Here is a 17,872-nt window from a genome sequence, read left to right on the forward strand (position 1 = left end):
ACTTCAGACAAACTAGGCCATAGTTAGCAGTAAGCGAACACTCAACATGTTGTCGTTACGTCAATTATCGCCCGGAAGCCACGCAAATAAATTTCTTCCGCGCTAGCGAATCAAAGACAGTTCTGATACTTAGCTAAGCCGAGAACGCCTAAAATTGATAAAACAAGGAAATTCTACTCACGATCAGCGCTTGAACTCATGTTCTTCTCTCTCCTCGTGGCCATGTTTTGCTCGCAAATAGCAATGTCCCGGATGTACTTCAATTTTGTCGAGCGCGGAATGGCACATCCAGATTTCAACAGTCTTTAGCTACATCAAAGTTCAAAGCAAATGACGCCAACAGCAGCTAGAAATGTCTAGTCCATTGCACGTCTAAGCCCTAAATTGATGTGGCGAAAGATTTTTGCTGTCTAAAGCAAGCACAACATTATCGCCACAGGGCAAACGGCCTTCTGTTACGGGACTAAATGTGACCCGTACAGTTTACACATGTCCTCAGGCCCGCCTCAGGTACGATAATGGACGACGCTTACTAGCAAATCGTTAGACTTGGGCCTTCATTGGACTTAATGATGTCCTCGGGCAGACTTCCTTTAGACAGCAAATACAGAACGCTAATCGGTCGCTCCTTGTCAGAGTCACCGCGCGAACTGAATTCAGACGAGTGTAGCCTGGGCTAAACTTAACGCAAATTGAAAAAGGGGGGGGGGGGGGGGGAGGGTCGATAAATAATGAAAAAAATACCTAAATAAATGAAACATGCGGCAAGGAGTTCCTACATTTCATGCTAGGTAAGATTTACAAGCTGCTGTCATAGCGAAAGCAGAAAACAAAAACAAAGAAATGAAAAAAAAAAAAAAAAAAAAAATCAAAAAACACCTGATTCAGTCTTTAACACCGTTTTCATAAATCCAGACATATATATATATATATATATATATATATATATATATATATATATATAAACTTCTTGAACTTGAACAGAATAAATTTATAGAGCGCTCGACTCTGAGAGGAACAGTGTAGATAATAAACAATGGTAGCAAGACTTCAATTCATCGTTTTATTGCGACAACGCTGTTTCGTATGGTCAAAGGATGACCACACTCATCAGGCAATATCAACGAATGACCGTTAAATTTCACAAACTGGCAATTAAAAGCTAACTTTAGGTTGCTATGAGATATAAAAACAGTTGCTATGATATGGAAAAACAGATGCTATATAACATTGAAACACTGGCAATAAAATTAAAAAAAAAAATACTAATAAAAAGTAAAATAAGAATAAAAAAATGAAGCGGTTGCTATGGGATTTAAAATCTGAATTCTCGTGTTGCTAAAAGATTGCGTTACTTGCTCACAAAGTTCTTGAGTAGGTATCTGTTTCTGGGGGGGCACGCACTTGCTAGTTCGTTTCGCTTGTTCAAAGTACACAAACTCTTCTTACAGATGATCACGAATTTTTCAAAAAGACATACATTACATTTGTTAGTAATGTTGCTATAAGGTCTGCACTGCTTAATGATTCTCCACTTGATGGTAAAAGGTTTGTTGTTGTCTTTGAGTGTCCAAATATGTTTAGATAGCTCAGTTTCTTTTCTCTTGTTTTGGTGTGGAAAGGATGCTGTGTGATTCCTGTAGCGCTCTTTAAAATTTGTGGCGAGGCCCACGTATGATTCTGATGACGTTTGTGTTGCGATTGTGGCTTGGTAAACTACATTTTGTGTGAGGCATTTTCCGTCCTGAACTTTCTGAACTTTTTCCCCTCACCTGTAATAGGATGACTAATATGAATTGCAATTCACAACCAACACCAACATCAGGTTATACTGTATACACATGTATATTTTGTTGTCTTCTGTTATCATAAAAAATAATAATAAACCTTTAAAACCCTCCATAAAGTTCACACTCATTATAACACTGCTACATGTAGTGCTGTTTAACTGGAAAACAATTTAACTGAGACTGTTGAAACAGCTCTGTCAAAATTGAAAGGCCGCGTGCAAGAACGTCCCCTAGATTTTTCGGCCATTTTTTAAAGTGCGTAAAACTAGCTGAATTTTGGCATGTGGGCTTCGTTTCAGCTGAGAAACATTACTCTGAAGTTTTTTTCGCTGGGTTACTTTTCGTTCTCGAGAAATAACATATGCAAAAAAGGCACACAGGTTGGAAAAACCGAGTGGTTTATGGCATACGCAATATCTCGAGCACGAAGCGAACTTTAGCGCGAAAACTACGGGACATTGCTTAACATACCTGAACGAAGCTGCATGCGAAATTTGGAGCGTTTTCGACAAAGTTCACCTTTGATTAAAATACCTGACGCCCTTTTCCCGCCGAGTCCTTCAAATAAACGAAGCCGGGCCTTTGTTATGATAAACAGAGCCGATCCTTTGTTATAATAGCCAAGCCAAGCCTTTGTTATAAGTCGAAGTCTCGCCTCGGTTTATTATAACAAAGGATCGGCCCGCCGCGACCGCAAGGACTTTGATTTTACTTAGAAACCAGCAAAATGTCAATTTCACGCAGCTTATATAAGCTCAAATTTGTTGATTTCAGGTCAAAAGTGCTTAAAATGTTGACTCATGTTAACGCGCGACGGCAAGGATGTTGATTTCTCTTAGAAAGCAGCAAAATGTCAATTTTACGCAACGTAAAAGCTCAAAAATGTCGATTTTAGGTCAAAAAAGGTTTAAATGTTGATTTCATGTTAGCCCGTGACGGTAGGGATGTTGATTTCACTTAGAAAACAGCAAAATGTTAATTTTACGCAGCGTATAAACTCAAAAATGTTGATTTTAGGTCTAAACAGGTAAAAATGCTGATTTCACGTTAACGCTTGACGGCAAGGATGTTGATTTCACTTAGAAAACAGCGAAATGTTAATTTCACGCAACGTATAAGCTCAAAAATGTCAATTTCAGGTCTAAATAGGTAAAAATGCTGATTTCACGTTAACGCGCGACGGCAAGGATGTTGATTTCACTTAGAAAACAGCAAAATGTTAATTTCACGCAACTTATAAGCTAAAAATGGTTAATTTCAGGTCTAAATAAGTAAAAATGCTGATTTCACGTTAACGCGTGACGGCAAGGATGTTGATTTCACTTAGAAAACAGCGAAATGTTAATTTCACGCAACGTATAAGCTCAAAAATGTCAATTTCAGGTCTAAATAGGTAAAAATGCTGATTTCACGTTAACGCGCGACGGCAAGGATGTTGATTTCACTTAGAAAACAGCAAAATGTTAATTTCACGCAACTTATAAGCTAAAAATTGTTAATTTCAGGTCTAAATAAGTAAAAATGCTGATTTCACGTTAACGCGTGACGGCAAGGATGTTGATTTCACTTAGAAAACAGCGAAATGTTAATTTCACGCAACTTATGAGCTAAAAATTGTTGATCTCAAGTCTAAATAGGTAAAAGTGCCGATTTCACGTTAAAGTGCCACTGAAACGAAATTTTCATACTCTCTTTTATTATCCCAATCTGTAGTTTCAAACGTGCTTAAAGTAATGGTGAACTTTATTTCTGTCAAATCCTAACGGAAAGTGCTTTTTTTAGCTGTTGAAATCGACTTTTTGGAGCAAAACTGTGTCCGGTCTCTGGTACCGAGTTTAAGGACCTTGTGACGTCACTGGTTGTATTCACCGAAGTAGCGCTGTAAATTCTCTCTTGTTTTTACTTGATTTATTCAAGTTTATTCTTCATATTGTCGATACCTACTAGTTTTCTACCTTGTAAATTTCTGTCCAGCCTTGACAGGAAATACACATCATAAACGTTGGACGGCGCCAGAGAGTGTAGATTCACCAAAATAAATGCTACAGATTAGAACAGCTAAGTATACTTTTCGAACATCTTGAGTACTCGATTGGAGATTTCGAAGACGAGTGTGGCAACTTTTATATCACGTCCTGAAGCCTAAACACGATATTTCGTCGTCTGTTTTCAGCCTGGTTCTGAAATTTGGATTCTCACGTTTATCTAAGGTCTATTAACAAGGTTCGAATATATCCTCGGCAACTTAACTGCATTAAAAGCCGTAAGTGCACCAGCCATCCACACAATCACGAAGTTATTAACGGTCCACAAGCTTTGAGTCGAGCACTTCTTTGCACACAGAGGGCATCTTTTTATGATACTAATAAGTGAGAGTTCTTGTGGTGGACAAAATGTATCTTTGAAAATTGTGATCCGCAGCAGGGTTTGCTTTATCGCCGCATACGTATCAGTGTAAACAAAGCGGGAATTTCGCTTCTCTTTTACGCGTATCTCCCAATTGCAATATTTCACGGCCGATGGATTACTTTGAGTTCTTTAGCACATACTTATGTCTATGATCTTCATTTAATAGTATCCAAGTTCAAAACAATTCTCTAAAACGTCACTAGTTTACACTCCTTTCGAAGGTTCGTTAAACAGAATTTTAACTAATTTGCATATATGACCTTTCGCCGCCGACATTGTCACGCTTTCTCTCGTTTCCTGAAAACATACCTGTGGGGTCATGGCAGCTTAGTTGACCTTTATAGTTTAAATTCGTTCCATGATATAAAAGAAGAGGGTTTCTTAAATTGTTGTTGTTGTGATAACTTGTAGGATGTAGCAGATACAACTGGACTAGAGGTCACTGTTGCACAATCTCGTCCGCTGTGAAACTCACAATGCGTCCGGTTTCCTCGAAGCGTTGTTGCTGCGATTTGTGCAGCAGCAGTCCGGATAATATTTTCAAGAGCCGCTTTCTCTTGTTTTCATGTCTTTTTTACTTTATGAGTGTAGATATTGTTTAATTGAGTGCTGGCCATTTCACCAAGAGTCCCGATCATTTTGCGATCTAACAACTCCCACTCGTTTGCTTGCTTACATAAAATATCCTGCAAATATCCAATTAAATAGACTGGAAAGCCCCAGGATCGTCTCTCGACCTCTCCATGTCTAAGGCTACTATTATTATCTGCTTTACAGCTCTGAGATGTCCTTAAGATGTTTTTTGGGGGGGCTTCGAACAGTAATCTCTTCTCCCATAATCACTCTAAATTTTCAGCGCAGCATGAGAGTAATACAACCAGTGACGTCACTAGGCTGTTTTGACCGCGCCAAAATGGCCGCCAATTTTGGGCCTAACCAGCAATCTTCGAACGGCTGAAAAAGCAGTTTTCGCTTACCGTATGCGAAAAAAAAGTTTGCAGTGTTTCCAAGTAAGGTTGAAACTTTATTACTAAGCAAAAATCTCACGTACAAAAATTTCGTTTCAGTGGCACTTTAACGCGTGACGGCAAGGATGTTGATTTCACTTAGAAAACAGCGAAATGTTAATTTCACGCAACTTATGAGCTAAAAATTGTTAATTTCACGTCTAAATAGGTAAAAATGTTGATTTCACGTAACGCGGGACGGAAAAGATGTTGATTTCACTTAGAAAACAGCAAAATGTTAATTTCACACAACGTATAAGCTCAAAAATGTTGATTTCAGGTTTAAATAGGTAAAATATGGCGGCCGGAAAATAGTGTTAACATATGGAACTTACTTTGGTTATCTGGGACAATGATTATCTGCACTGAACAAATAACATCAAATAAGCACTTTTCCAAATACAGCAACGTCTTAAATGGCTAAAAATCACGAGATAAATACATATTTTTCGACAAACGCGATCGTAGCTTTATGTCACGCACCGCCTAACAGATTAACAAATTAACCCTTCTGCGCAACGTACGGGTCTCCATACATCTGCATGTCCGCTGATCCCAGAAGTGCAAAACACTACAAATCATGCCGATATGAAATAAAATCAACACAACCTGGATCACAGATCTATGTTACAATCGATCGCTACTTGTTGGCCATTATTACCTTTAAATGAAAAAAGCCGAAACAATCTAGTTACCAGTTCGAGAAACGCGAGCAGAACGTGATCGCAATGCATGCCGGGAAGGCTCTTTACACCTCGTGCGCGGGAAAACATGGCGGTCGATACAAGACAAATTTTATAAGCCAAACTTTGACACTAGCAACGCTTGGCAAATGGGCCACAACTCACGAGAGGGTATTTTTCTTGGACAAGAACTGCTCTTGGACTTTGCTGCCTGGCTCGATCTGACTTCGAACGCCGATAACACGATTACGGTATATCAGCTACCTTCGAAGTTTCAGAACACATTTTGATTATTTAAAACGTGCTGACGACTTACGGGTTTATCGAGGCTTTATGATGCCTCTCAACCACCAGGCAGGCACACAAGGTACTTTAACACTATGCTTAAGATATTAGTTGACAGAGCTCTAATGCGGCACATCTCTTTTTCGTTCGATGGTATTTCGTTTGCCGCTCGATCGATTCACGTGTTGTGTTTACGTCACAATAACCGATGTAAACAATCTGTTCCCAGATTTCCGCTCTATATACTATTTTCCTTTGACTTTAAGACAGCTAAGATTCAGTGGAATACACTATAAACAGTCTGCCTGTTTGCTGTTCAACAAAATAATAAGGTTGTTTTTTGTTTTTTGTTCGACAAAAGATCTCCAAAAGATGCCGCTTGGAAAACTGAGCTTTTTGCATACGTTATTTCTCGAGAACGAAGAGCGCCCCAGCCAAAAAAAATTCAGAGCAATGTTTCTCAGGTACAACGAAGCCTACATGCCAAAATTCAGCTATCTTTGAACACTTTCAAAATGCCCGAAAAATCTAGGGGACGTACTTGCACGCGGCCTTTCAATTGTTTCTAATAATTTAAAAATACTTAACACTGCAATGAATCTAATTCTTTACTTGAAAATTATTGTCCCGTAATGCCTATGGGCCAATTACCGGCCTGCTAAAAGGTCCTAAAACAAAGCAAAAGGAAATTAAGAAAACCACTGCTTTTTTCCTGAAAATTGTATCAACTGAAAACGATGATTGAACACTCTGAGAGTGTATTCTATTACCCTGATGAGATAAAATTTTATGAGAATAGAGAATTCACAAAGTTATATCACAAACGAATTGGTACTGGGCAGGACAAAGGAAACAGCCAGGAAGAAACTGAAACTTTCTTCGATGAGCAAAAAAGTAAAGCACAACAAAGAAAACAGTCAGTGACATTCGGTTAATCAGTTAGTCAATCAAAAAATTAGTGTGAGGAAGAGAGCAGAGAGAGGGGGTCAGTGGCGCGAGGAATGCACTCTCACCAACTAAATTTTGAATGTATATATGTAAAAGTTATTTTTATTACCAAAAAATGGTCAGGGCAAGGACTTGTACGCCCTAAATTTTTTCTAAGTATGTAAATGTCATTTTCACTCTTCATTACCGAGTAAAGCTCTTAGCATTTTTTTTTTAATCAGTACTATCTCACTTTTATGGAACATTTCCATAAGTGTAAATACCACACTGGGGAATAATATCTCATTAGGAAAATAGGGGCCATGTACCCCCAACCAAAAGCAGTGGCACTAATAAAATAAAATAGCAAATCAAAATCGAAGTAGAGTTTTATTCGCCGACAGGGTTTACATGCATAATTGTCTACTCGACATTGCGACTACAAGCATTTCACGAAACCGAACTAACTGGACAACCACAAAATAAAACGAGGAAATCTACATTATAAACACAATATGCATATCATTACAGCTGAGTATCAAACAGCAAATCCCTTCTCAATGAAGGATGACCGAATAAAAGAAAGGATGAAGAAAATTCGTTTAAGCTTGCAGTGTTAAAGTTTAACAATTATTCAGGCTTAAGCATAGATTTGAATATCACAGTGTGTATTTTTGCCGACGGCCTTAATTTAGCTTTGCAGTCATTTTATCGGCGGTAGCTTTACCAGTCTTCAACCAAATTAACCTGGAAATTCCTCCCCCCCCCCCCCCCCCCCAAGCATCCGCCAAACCGAATAAGTTGAACTAACAAAACGAGGAAATACTTTGTAGTCACAAGATGTAAATATTCACATGGGAACGTCAAAAGTAAATTTAGCAAATCCTGTTCGCTTCGGCTTAAAATGGTTTGTTGACCTATCTTGGTTTAAGAAATTTTTGTAGTCTAGGAAGCGGTTGTGCCAACTAACACAGAGAAAACTTCAAAACTCGCCCGGCAGTGTTTACAAAAGCAATTTTTGAGTTATTTTTTTGTAAAAAAAATACCTCTTAGTCGGCGCGTCGGGTATGTTATGGACGGGTCAATGGGTGAGTGAGTGAGTGAGTGAGTGAGTGAGTGAGTGAGAGATGTATGTATGTCACACCAATCAGATTGGATCTACTATGAACAGCCAATCAAATTCCTTGTTGTAAAGGTAAATGGTGCGTGAGAAACACAAGGTATGTATAAACACAAGGACTTTGGTAATTGAAAAATAAAGAGAGACGTGTATGTTGCCGTTTCTTGATTTTTAGTCCGGTTTGGAGGGGAGTGTGACAGTTACATACGTACATTGGGTTGTTTTAGAGTGCATAATTTTCAGTGTAATGGTGGCTAGTTATGAACGAGATGAGTCTTGAGTTTTGAAACAGTTCATGAGTAGTAGGCAAATGGCACGAGATAATTTTATTTTTAATTACAAAGGGTAACTCGATACTCTTGTTTTTCACAAGGAGTTAATTCAATTAGAGGTCACGAATCGTCGGTTCTAGTTCTTAGGACATGTTTTAGAGGAGACGAGACTATTTAGATTTGAAGCAGTTCTAACGTTTACAATAGTAAGTGCAGGTGATTGTTTTGCTCTTATTGCATGCAAATATAACGAGATATTTTTATTTTTTAGTTACAATAGGTAATTTGACACTCTTGTTTTTCACAAGGTAGTTAATTCAATTAGAGCTGACGAATCGTCGCCACTTGTTCCTACGAGATGTTTGCTATTTTTAGTTTCAAATGGTAACTCGACACTTTTGTTTTTCATATGGGAGTATATTCAATTAGAGCTGACAAACAAAAAAGAAGATTTCATTTCTAGAGTGTTTTTACGTCTCTGCAGTAGCAGTTTAATATTTTTATTTGATGGGCATTTTATGACATTCTTTTCAGTCCGATATTTTTAAAGGTAAAAAGTATGAAAACTGTTCAAATGTTCTTTGAAGACTGTGTGGCACCAAGTTAAAGTGCAATTGAATTAAATCAGACTTTCAACGTGTCAGAGAGGTTTTTTCTCTTTCTTTAAATTTTCGGTGAAGTAGTGCTGTTGCGTTGTGTTGTGTAAAAAGGGTAAACTTACTACTCGTATAAAATGCGAAAAGTTCTCTTAACTTGAGTATTTTTGAGTAAAAATTCCTCTTGGGGGCTGGAAGGGCTCCCGAGGGGGTACTCCCAGAAAAATTGGTTGGGGGTGTGCGGCCCGCTTCCCAAAACCCTCACCGTATTTATGACTAAAATCTGCGATATTCCTTACCCTATTTATGACCTGACCAAAAATTCGAAACCCTATTTACGACCTGACCCTCAAATCAAAACCCTGTTTCAGACCTGCGTTACAATTAGCTCCCTAGTTCAAACCAATGTTAAATTACCGTAAACATATAAATTTGTGAAGGGCTTTTATTGATTTTCTTTTCGATAATGATGAAAAAGTGGCTTCTTCTTAAAACATACCCATATCAAGGCTAAAGGACAAAAACCGTACCCTATTTATGACCAAAATGGCCAAAATCAGCTAAAATCGATACCCTATTTATGACCAAAACGGCTGAAACACCATACCCTTCGGGTCCGCACAGACCTATATAGCCCATATAAGGGAGTCCCCCCCCCCCCGGGGGAAGGGCTACGTGATCGGTGAGTGAGGGAGTTATGCATGTGCGCGTGTCAGACCAATCACAGTGTGGGTTGTATCAAAGAACGAATAAAATTGCCTGTTAGAAAATAAGATGGTATCTACATTAATGTGGAGACGTGTCAGATTACTGTAGTTCGTTCAGTCAAACATTTTATGGCTTACTATTTAGTTATCTTACCATTACCGATGTAACATCGTATGTAGATCATAAACTCCCAGTTTCTTTCTTGCTGTACATCGCAACCAAAAAAAATTGTCAAATCAACCAAATCATTACTGTAAACAGTTCCATTAATGCTCCTATCTCCGAGACTTATAGTTCACAAAAAAATAACTCTTGCACGCCTTGCGTGCCTATGTTTTTTAAACGTGACGACGAAACTCGAGACAAAACTTGATTTGTTTACAATGTGCAACTTACAACAACCTCCACAAAGCCACTCACGCGTTATTGTTATGAGCGAAATTAAAACTATGTAATTTATAAAATGCCTCACAGCATGGCTTCAAATAAGGAAGACTTTAAAAAGGATTCCTATTGAAAATAAGCTTATCTCGCCGAGGCAACTTCATAATTTCCATAGCAAACGCCACAACAAAAGTCACTTACCTCAAGGCAGAAACTTGCAGAAACTTTCTTCCAGGTAGAAACTTGCAGCAAAAGTTGTGAAGACTGAACCGAACTGATCTAATCTTTTCGATAGCTCAACGAATCAACCACTTTTTTCCGCTGTGTTTTCTGCTTTGCAATTACTCTAAACACACAGTTCTCAAGTTCGTCACCTGATTTTAATCATGTGACTTTTCTTGCTCGGCGGCACAGCATCTCGACGCGCGAATTAACTTGAGCAGTTCTGTAGTCGTCGGGTATTTCGTCTCCTTTCTATAGTCCTCGTTAGCTTTGCTTCACGGCATTGTTCCGTATTAGTTCATCCCCTTTCTCTAGTCCTTGACTCGCTATAATTCACGGCATTGTTCAGTATTGTTTCGCCTCCTTCCCCAGCGCTGGCCCGCTCTCTTTCACGATCTTCTTTGCTACTTCTTTGCCTGTAGATTCTTGCTTTCTGTTTCTGTTTTATACTTCAGTGCCACCCCATCTTAAAAACGTTAGATCAACCTCCGCTATCATTTGTTGACATGACAAATAGAAATGAGTTTTCTTTTCTTTAAAAATCCCGCCATAAAAAGATGGCATTCCTCGGTTCCCCAGTTTGGGTTACCTCGAAGCTCCTCTCCCCCTCCCCCAGAGTCTGTACGGACGGCGTTCGGTCGCTCGTACGGTAACGTCATAACCAAATTTTCTCGGCTTGATAAGTTTACCAAAATTTCTAAGGAATGGGGCTCTGCTCGCGCGCCTTCGGCGCGCGGGAGCTCCGCTATAAATGAAACTCACGTTAAAATCCTCATAAGTTTTTGTCCTCATAAAACAAATAAATACACTTTCAAAAAATTTGAAAGCTGTTGACTTAGAAGGCCAAAATCGGTAGCAATTGGTTAAATCTTTTCTTCCCATCAGATCGACACGTTAAATTCACACAGTGATTTCGAAAGATTACAGCTTATAACTTGCAATGGCGGAAGGGCATTGGCACAATATTTTCTATAGTTGGTTGATACCGTGTATTTTTATGTTTAATCCTATTTAAACCGAGCAAGGGCCATAATCTGGCAGGAGACCGCATGTACACGGCCTTCGCCTCTCCGTATCTTGTATTGTACCAATTTGCATATACTAATACAAATGCTGCAATCTGATGGCTGGGGTGGCGCTCGTTGAGCAAAACATGTCGACTAATATCTGAAGTTTGGGAACACACAGAGCCATAAAACTTGGAGAACTGTCTCCTTTGTTTGTCTCCTATAACATCACTGTTTCTTGACTTTATCCACTAAATGGTTTTCGATTTAATTTTTATCGCGAGACAGGGAAAGTGATCTACATGTATTCAGTTGTTTAGAAATACAACTGTTTTTTTAAAGTTAATATGGATTTTCAAAATCAAACTACAAATTACAATTGTTATAAAGGTTAAGGCTATTTTAATTACAAACACTGGATGCACATGGAAATAAGTGCAACTGAGATATGTCTAGGTCATCTAAAAAAGAACTGGTCATAAAATTTGACCTCGACCCGTAAATTAGGCCACCTCGTCGATACTGCCAATAACAAACTTCCACTGTAATTTAAACCTGACTAAAATATTAAGATTAATCAAGAAGCCAAGACGCTTAGATTCACTACAGCATTTCCAGTTGTACACTGCCAATACACATTGTACTACAGTAACTAAAAGGGGATTTGTCTTCAAAAAATAATTATTGTGTACAATGCCTTATTCTCTGCTAACGTAATCTTCTCCAATTCCCTGCTCGTTATGTCGTGCAGCAGTCGCTCGTACATTTTGCTGGCGACGCATGCGTAAAATTGTGAACCGTTCTAGCGAGCTAGAAATTTTAGTTGGCTTTTTAATACCGACGACGGCCGAAGTCAGGAATAAACTGGAGGGTTTTCAAACTGCAGAATTAATTATTTGGTTTAGTGTAATTGTAGGGCGGCTTTTCGTCCATAGGATTATTTTATAAACCGCTAGGGATAGATATTTCTGCTCTTGCGCGATCAAAAGAAGCGTCTGTAATGAACTTCTTTTCTTTCGCGGTTTCTTGCAAAGTAACGGCCTTCACCCCAACGAGTCTCTCATTTGACTTGAGGAATTCTTCAATTTCTGTTTCTTCGTTCGATTCAGCCAAATAAGCTGCATCTTTTCCATCCAGTGTAATAAAGTTGTCGTCAGCTCCAAGCTCGACAAACTTTTTTACAACTTGCATCTTACCACGGATCGCTGTAACGTGCAAAGGAGTGAAACCTTCAGCATCTCGGCAATTGATATCTACTCCATGTTCCACAAGTAGTTCCACAAGCTGGGTGTCTTGTTTTTCATACGTTTTATGCAGCAATGTATTTCCTTGCACCTCTTTATACAAAGCGTGTGCTTCAGTATTCATTTCCTCTCTGGTGCTTTCAGGAGGATTCTCTCTCCACTCAGATTTAAGAACAGTTCCGAAGTCTGCTACGTCAAGGTTGCCCCCTTTAGTCCGTTTCAGAAATAAACCCAGTAAAGATTTCTCCACCATGACAAAATGCCAGGCTGGTCTTCCCTTGTTTTGCCGCGAACAAGGTAAAATCTCCCCTTCGGATCCTGCTTGGATCACATATTGACATCAACATTGCTTTCAAGCGAAAGTTTGACCACGTGTTCATGTCTATTCTGGACTGCTAAATAAAGTGGCGTTTTATCTGTTGACCTTGCATTCTGACTCAATAAGTAGCTTCGAAACGCTGAAATATCCCTGACGTGCACTGTTATGCAGAGGTGTGTCTCCTGTCTCATCTTCAATGTTTGTATTAGCTCCGTACAGTAAAAAAATGTGAGTAGCCATGTAGTTGTTCCAATCAGCCGCTAACCCCAAAGGAGCTAATTTGTCACCAGTTCTTTGAACATTTACGTCAGCTCCAAGGTTAACGAGGGTCTTGATAAACTGATTTGACGATGACAGACTCGCCACAACCAAAGGCGTACGATTGCTTTTTGCAGGGATATTGATATCTATACCCTCATTTAGAACAAGCTCCACAGCCTTTTCCGCGTCATCATTCCAATGACACAAGTGAAGCTCTGCTAGTGAGTTGTATATCTCGACCATGTCCTCGTAAAGCTTCTCTATATCAGCATGCCCTTTCTGTTTCTTGTCCAGACTAGCGAGGATGTCAACTGCAGTCTTTCCGGGAAAACACTTGGCGTTGCTTCCCGTTTCCTCGAAGTTCATCTCATTTACAAAGTTACCAAGAAGGCCGTGAGCTTTGAAAACCGTGCTATAGTTCCCTTCAATTACAGCCGCCTGTAACAAATTGAAGCCTGATCGTCTATCCACATGCAAGAAAGCGTTCCGTGAAAGTGACTTCAGGCTGACCTGAAATGAAAAGGTAAAACTTGTGAAGATAATATAACAAAGGTGATTTGAAATTACAAACATTATTGGCGATTTAACTAAATGACTTTCTGCCATAATTATCTTATATCCGAGGCGTTTCGACTGTGCACGAGGGCATTTTACCGGTTACCAACCACTCTGTTACCGTGTGGTGGACACGAAGATTCATCCTATATTTTCCTTTCAGGTTTAAGAATATTTGAGACAATTTAAACTTGACATTCATCTCCCTCCAATAATTAAAGAGCTCTGTGAGCCAAGCTGTGAATGTGGTATTATATTATAGTTGAAATATGTGTTGTTATAGGCGAAAATTTAAATTTATCTGTTAACTCAACGACAATTTGTTTTAACTTTCTAGGTGAGAGTAAAATCTGTAAAAATGAAGTCTTCCAAGTGGTTGACAAAGGCCCGGGGGAGGGGGACACTTCCATATAAAAAGAACAGGGGTGCTCGCCAGAAATTTTGAAAAGAGCCCTTAGAGGTACCAAGATCCTATTTTGTGGGCGTGGCTTCAATTTTTTTTAACCCTTAAGAGGTACCAGTTCTAAGACAACACATTAATTGACACTTTCATATTTTTAAGTGTTAAACACGAATACTTCGAATACCTCAAATACCTTCTACTCGTAAAGTTGATAATCAAGTATCTCCTGTCATATTTTTTTTCGCTCAATACCCTAAAAGGTACCCCAAAAGCTCCCGAAAAGGCACGACGAGCACCCCAGTCCTTTTATATGGGAGTCTCTACTTTGAGGCCGAAGATGCATTAAAAATTGTAAACAAAGTGTAGAAAAGGGTTTTTACAATATTTTAATTGTTGTACCATATTTGTATAACTTTGTTGGAAATATGTATGTTTTCACGACTTTTCGTCTACTTCCAGCTTTCTTTTAATAAATACAAACGAGATTTTGAGCAAAGACTCTGTAACAGAGGCTATCCCACGGCGCTCGTTCATAAAATCTTGACTGAAGTTCAGTTCTCAGACAGAACAGAAGCTCTTCGTAACAAAACAAAGAAGGCAAAAGAAATTTTACCATTTGTTACCACTTATAATCTGGCCACACCGAATCTTAAAAAGATTCTCATGAAACACTGGCATACCATTCAACGGCAGCCTAGACTTGCACATATCTTTAACCAGCCACCGATTGTATCTTACAAGAAGGAAAAATCACTCAAGGACATTTTAGTCCGCGCAAAACTTCCTTCAATCGCGCCGCAATCATAAAAAGTTGAAAACAAAGAAGCACTTTCAAAAGGTTTGTTTTCAAAGCAGAAGGAAATTTACATATGATTTTTTTCTGCTAGCAACACGCTCAGCCTGCGTTCACACATTTCTGTCCACAACTCAACTGAGCCAATAAGCCTAGCCCTTGATCCTTTGCTAAGCGCTCTTCCATTTACACTTCAAACCTTTCAGTTGATCATCATAGCGAACGTAGAAGCTGAGGACTCGTAGAGTTTATTTAAATACTTTCCCGCAATGAACATTTTTACTTCCGGTTATAATATGAGATTCCACTTCTGTTCCTTTCTATTGCAGAAAATGGGTGGAGGCTATCGACCCCTTCTGCTTCTCCCTTTTTTTTCCCTCGCTCACTGAAATATTTTTCGCTCGGTAATACTGAAGTTAAAGTTAAATTGACAGGAAAAGAAACCAATAAAGGTATTGTATCCTAGTCACAGATTTGGTAAAATCACTCTATTGAAAAAATGTGTTAATCATGAACGGATTTCAATACATTTATATTGCTAGTACCTCTTGGTGAGGTATAATAGTAAATGATTAAACTAGAAAATCCACATTGTCATTCTAATTTGTGGTGGTTCTCAGTGGGAATATTTTGTATCTTGTTATCTAGTATCATATTGATCATTATAATCACAATACACAAAAATGCAGACCTGCTTACATTCAAAATACAGATCGGCCTGAGTTATGAATATTATTGTTACAACAGATGAGCACTAAGTACACCATGATGACAAAAGTATAACATGTATCAGTATCAACAAACAAGGATATATAATACATCGAAACAAAGTGTGTCATCAAAATAAAGTGCATCTTTGATGGAAATATAATAAAGTTAGTTTAGTTCTTTAGTAATCAAGTACAAGTAGTTTGTACATACACATAAAGCATTTAGTTTTTCTATGTTGGTGATGATACATTGCATTAAGAGTTTTTAATTGACGTGGGATCACCTTTTAACATTTTTATCACAAAATTTTGATTCACCGTTGGCTTTAGTTTGTCAATAATTGCAGTACACTGTAACAGAATCAGTTCATTTCCGAGGAAGTAGTGAGTTCAAAAGTTTGTTTCTTGGCATCCTTCTTCGTTAGTAAAGTACATGGCTGCATTTCTGTGTTTCCGACTCTCTAAAATCATGCAGTTCAGCAAACTCATTTATATGCTTGGGATGCATGGCCTTTGTGCCTTTTTCTAAGAGGTGACTCAAGTTGAAGTGTTTTAAACCAATTTTTAGCAATTTTGCAGTTCTTGATACGTTTGTAAGGAAGTTTGCATTCATCTGCACTTGGCATATTATTTCAATCGTTTTGGTGATGAGATGTTTTCTGGCAAATTGCCAATGAAGCCTTTCAGTTTGTTGCAGATTCTACACATTAAGGGTGTTGTTATCATCCTCTGTCTGTAACTTGAAAATCGTGGTTGGTAGTGAAGGGTTTCAGTTCTTTCCATGCTGCATGTACACAATCACCAAAAATGTTGCATCTACAACCATATGAAAAGTAATCGGTTAGACTCTAAATGGCAACGTGTATGAATGAATTAAAATTAGTAATTTTTATAGCTATTTCTTTGCTCCCCAACCTGCTCTCCCTCTCCTGTCCACTTTCCAAAAAGGTTAGCAACTTACTTAATTGTTCAGTACAGGAAAGGATTAAGGGAGGGAATGTCAGGGAAAGATCCCACCTTCACTCCCTAACATAAACTATGTATTGCTCAATTGAAAGTTTATCTGATATACAAATTCTATAAACATCCTGTCATAGCAACAAGATGTTTATGTTTTCAGTGAATGTTATCAATGATTCAAAAAAGTGTCTCAATACATGGAGGTTGCTGTGTTGATTACTGGTGCAATGGAAAATGTACCTTATTCAGATATTGTACAGGGTGTATCATATGATGCATCACAAGTTAATTGGAAAAATGATATATTGACACAACTTTCAAGGAAATGAAGGTAGGCGTATGATTACCATCGTAAGACTCCAGTGTGCCTGCAGATTGGTCAAGTTGTGGTACATTTGTATAAATGTGATCAATCTGTGTGTGGTAGTCAGTGGTCAATTGGTTAATCAATTGTGTGTATCCTAGGTCTGTAATCAGACAATTTTTCACAATTTTTTTGGACACAACAGACCTCGTGGTTCTTGCATTACACGTCCCATCCTATTGCAATCAAGCAGTCGATCTTCTCAACAAACAACACAATCATCAGCACAACCACCATCTCACAATCCACCAATACCTTTGACATCAGAAGTCAAGCCTCCAGACCTCATATCCCTCCTTCCACTACTGACATTGTTACTTCCTGGGAGCTACCTGTTTTCTTGTCACAGTCAACAATACGAGGATGCCATGGGAGCAATGCATGCACAGTTATTTCCCTGTTACTCGCCAAGACGAATAAACAATTGCTCCAAATTAATAACAGTCAACTTCTGAGTCGCAGCTGGATTGTGGCCTTTATTTCTTGTATGTGGGAATCATTAATTTCCTTCCATAATCCAATTCACCTTGGAGTAGTGGAGGCCATTCCCCTTATAAGAAACAGTCTGGGCAGTTTAAATTGTGAAGTTGACAGTGTGTTTCATAAAGGAGTGCTGCTGATAAGTCCGCCCTAAGCTATCAGCTTAGTAGAGGACTTGGAAATGCAAATGCCGCATTTATCAAAAAATGGAATGTCAATAGCATTTGAAGCTGACTCAAATCATAGTGTTCTTGTGTTGGATAGCTATATTCACCTCCCAAATGGTGCCATGCTCGCCAAATGCAAACGAGATGACATCAAGGGCCCCTTATATTTGTTGAAGGCTAATTTGTTGATTGGCATTAATTTCATT

General features: G+C 38.6%; 2 protein-coding genes across 2 annotated transcripts in view; both read right to left on the minus strand.

The window, feature by feature from the left end:
- Positions 1–11,644: 11,644 nt before the first annotated feature.
- On the minus strand, positions 11,645–12,909 carry LOC149105214 (uncharacterized). The gene has a single exon (XM_089271159.1). The coding sequence runs from the start codon at positions 12,905–12,907 to the stop codon at positions 12,353–12,355; it is 555 nt and encodes a 184-aa protein (XP_089127285.1). The 5' UTR covers positions 12,908–12,909; the 3' UTR covers positions 11,645–12,352.
- Positions 12,910–13,066: 157 nt separating this feature from the next.
- The window catches only part of LOC110044616 (uncharacterized), a 42,663-nt gene continuing 37,857 nt past the window's right edge, over positions 13,067–17,872 (minus strand). Inside the window, exon 12 of the mRNA XM_089271119.1 lies at positions 13,067–13,744. Within this exon, the coding sequence (XP_089127245.1) occupies positions 13,067–13,744 (678 nt within the window). The remainder of the gene's footprint in view (positions 13,745–17,872) is intronic.

The sequence above is a fragment of the Orbicella faveolata genome, unplaced genomic scaffold, assembly GCF_042242905.1.
Source record: "Orbicella faveolata isolate gen_17 unplaced genomic scaffold, um_ofav_v1 contig_34, whole genome shotgun sequence".
Lineage (NCBI taxonomy): Eukaryota > Metazoa > Cnidaria > Anthozoa > Scleractinia > Merulinidae > Orbicella > Orbicella faveolata.

What these genes read in the sequence shown, in the direction of transcription:
- LOC149105214 (XM_089271159.1), bottom strand. Translation starts at nt 12,907, where the DNA reads ATGGTGGAGAAATCTTTACTGGGTTTATTTCTGAAACGGACTAAAGGG.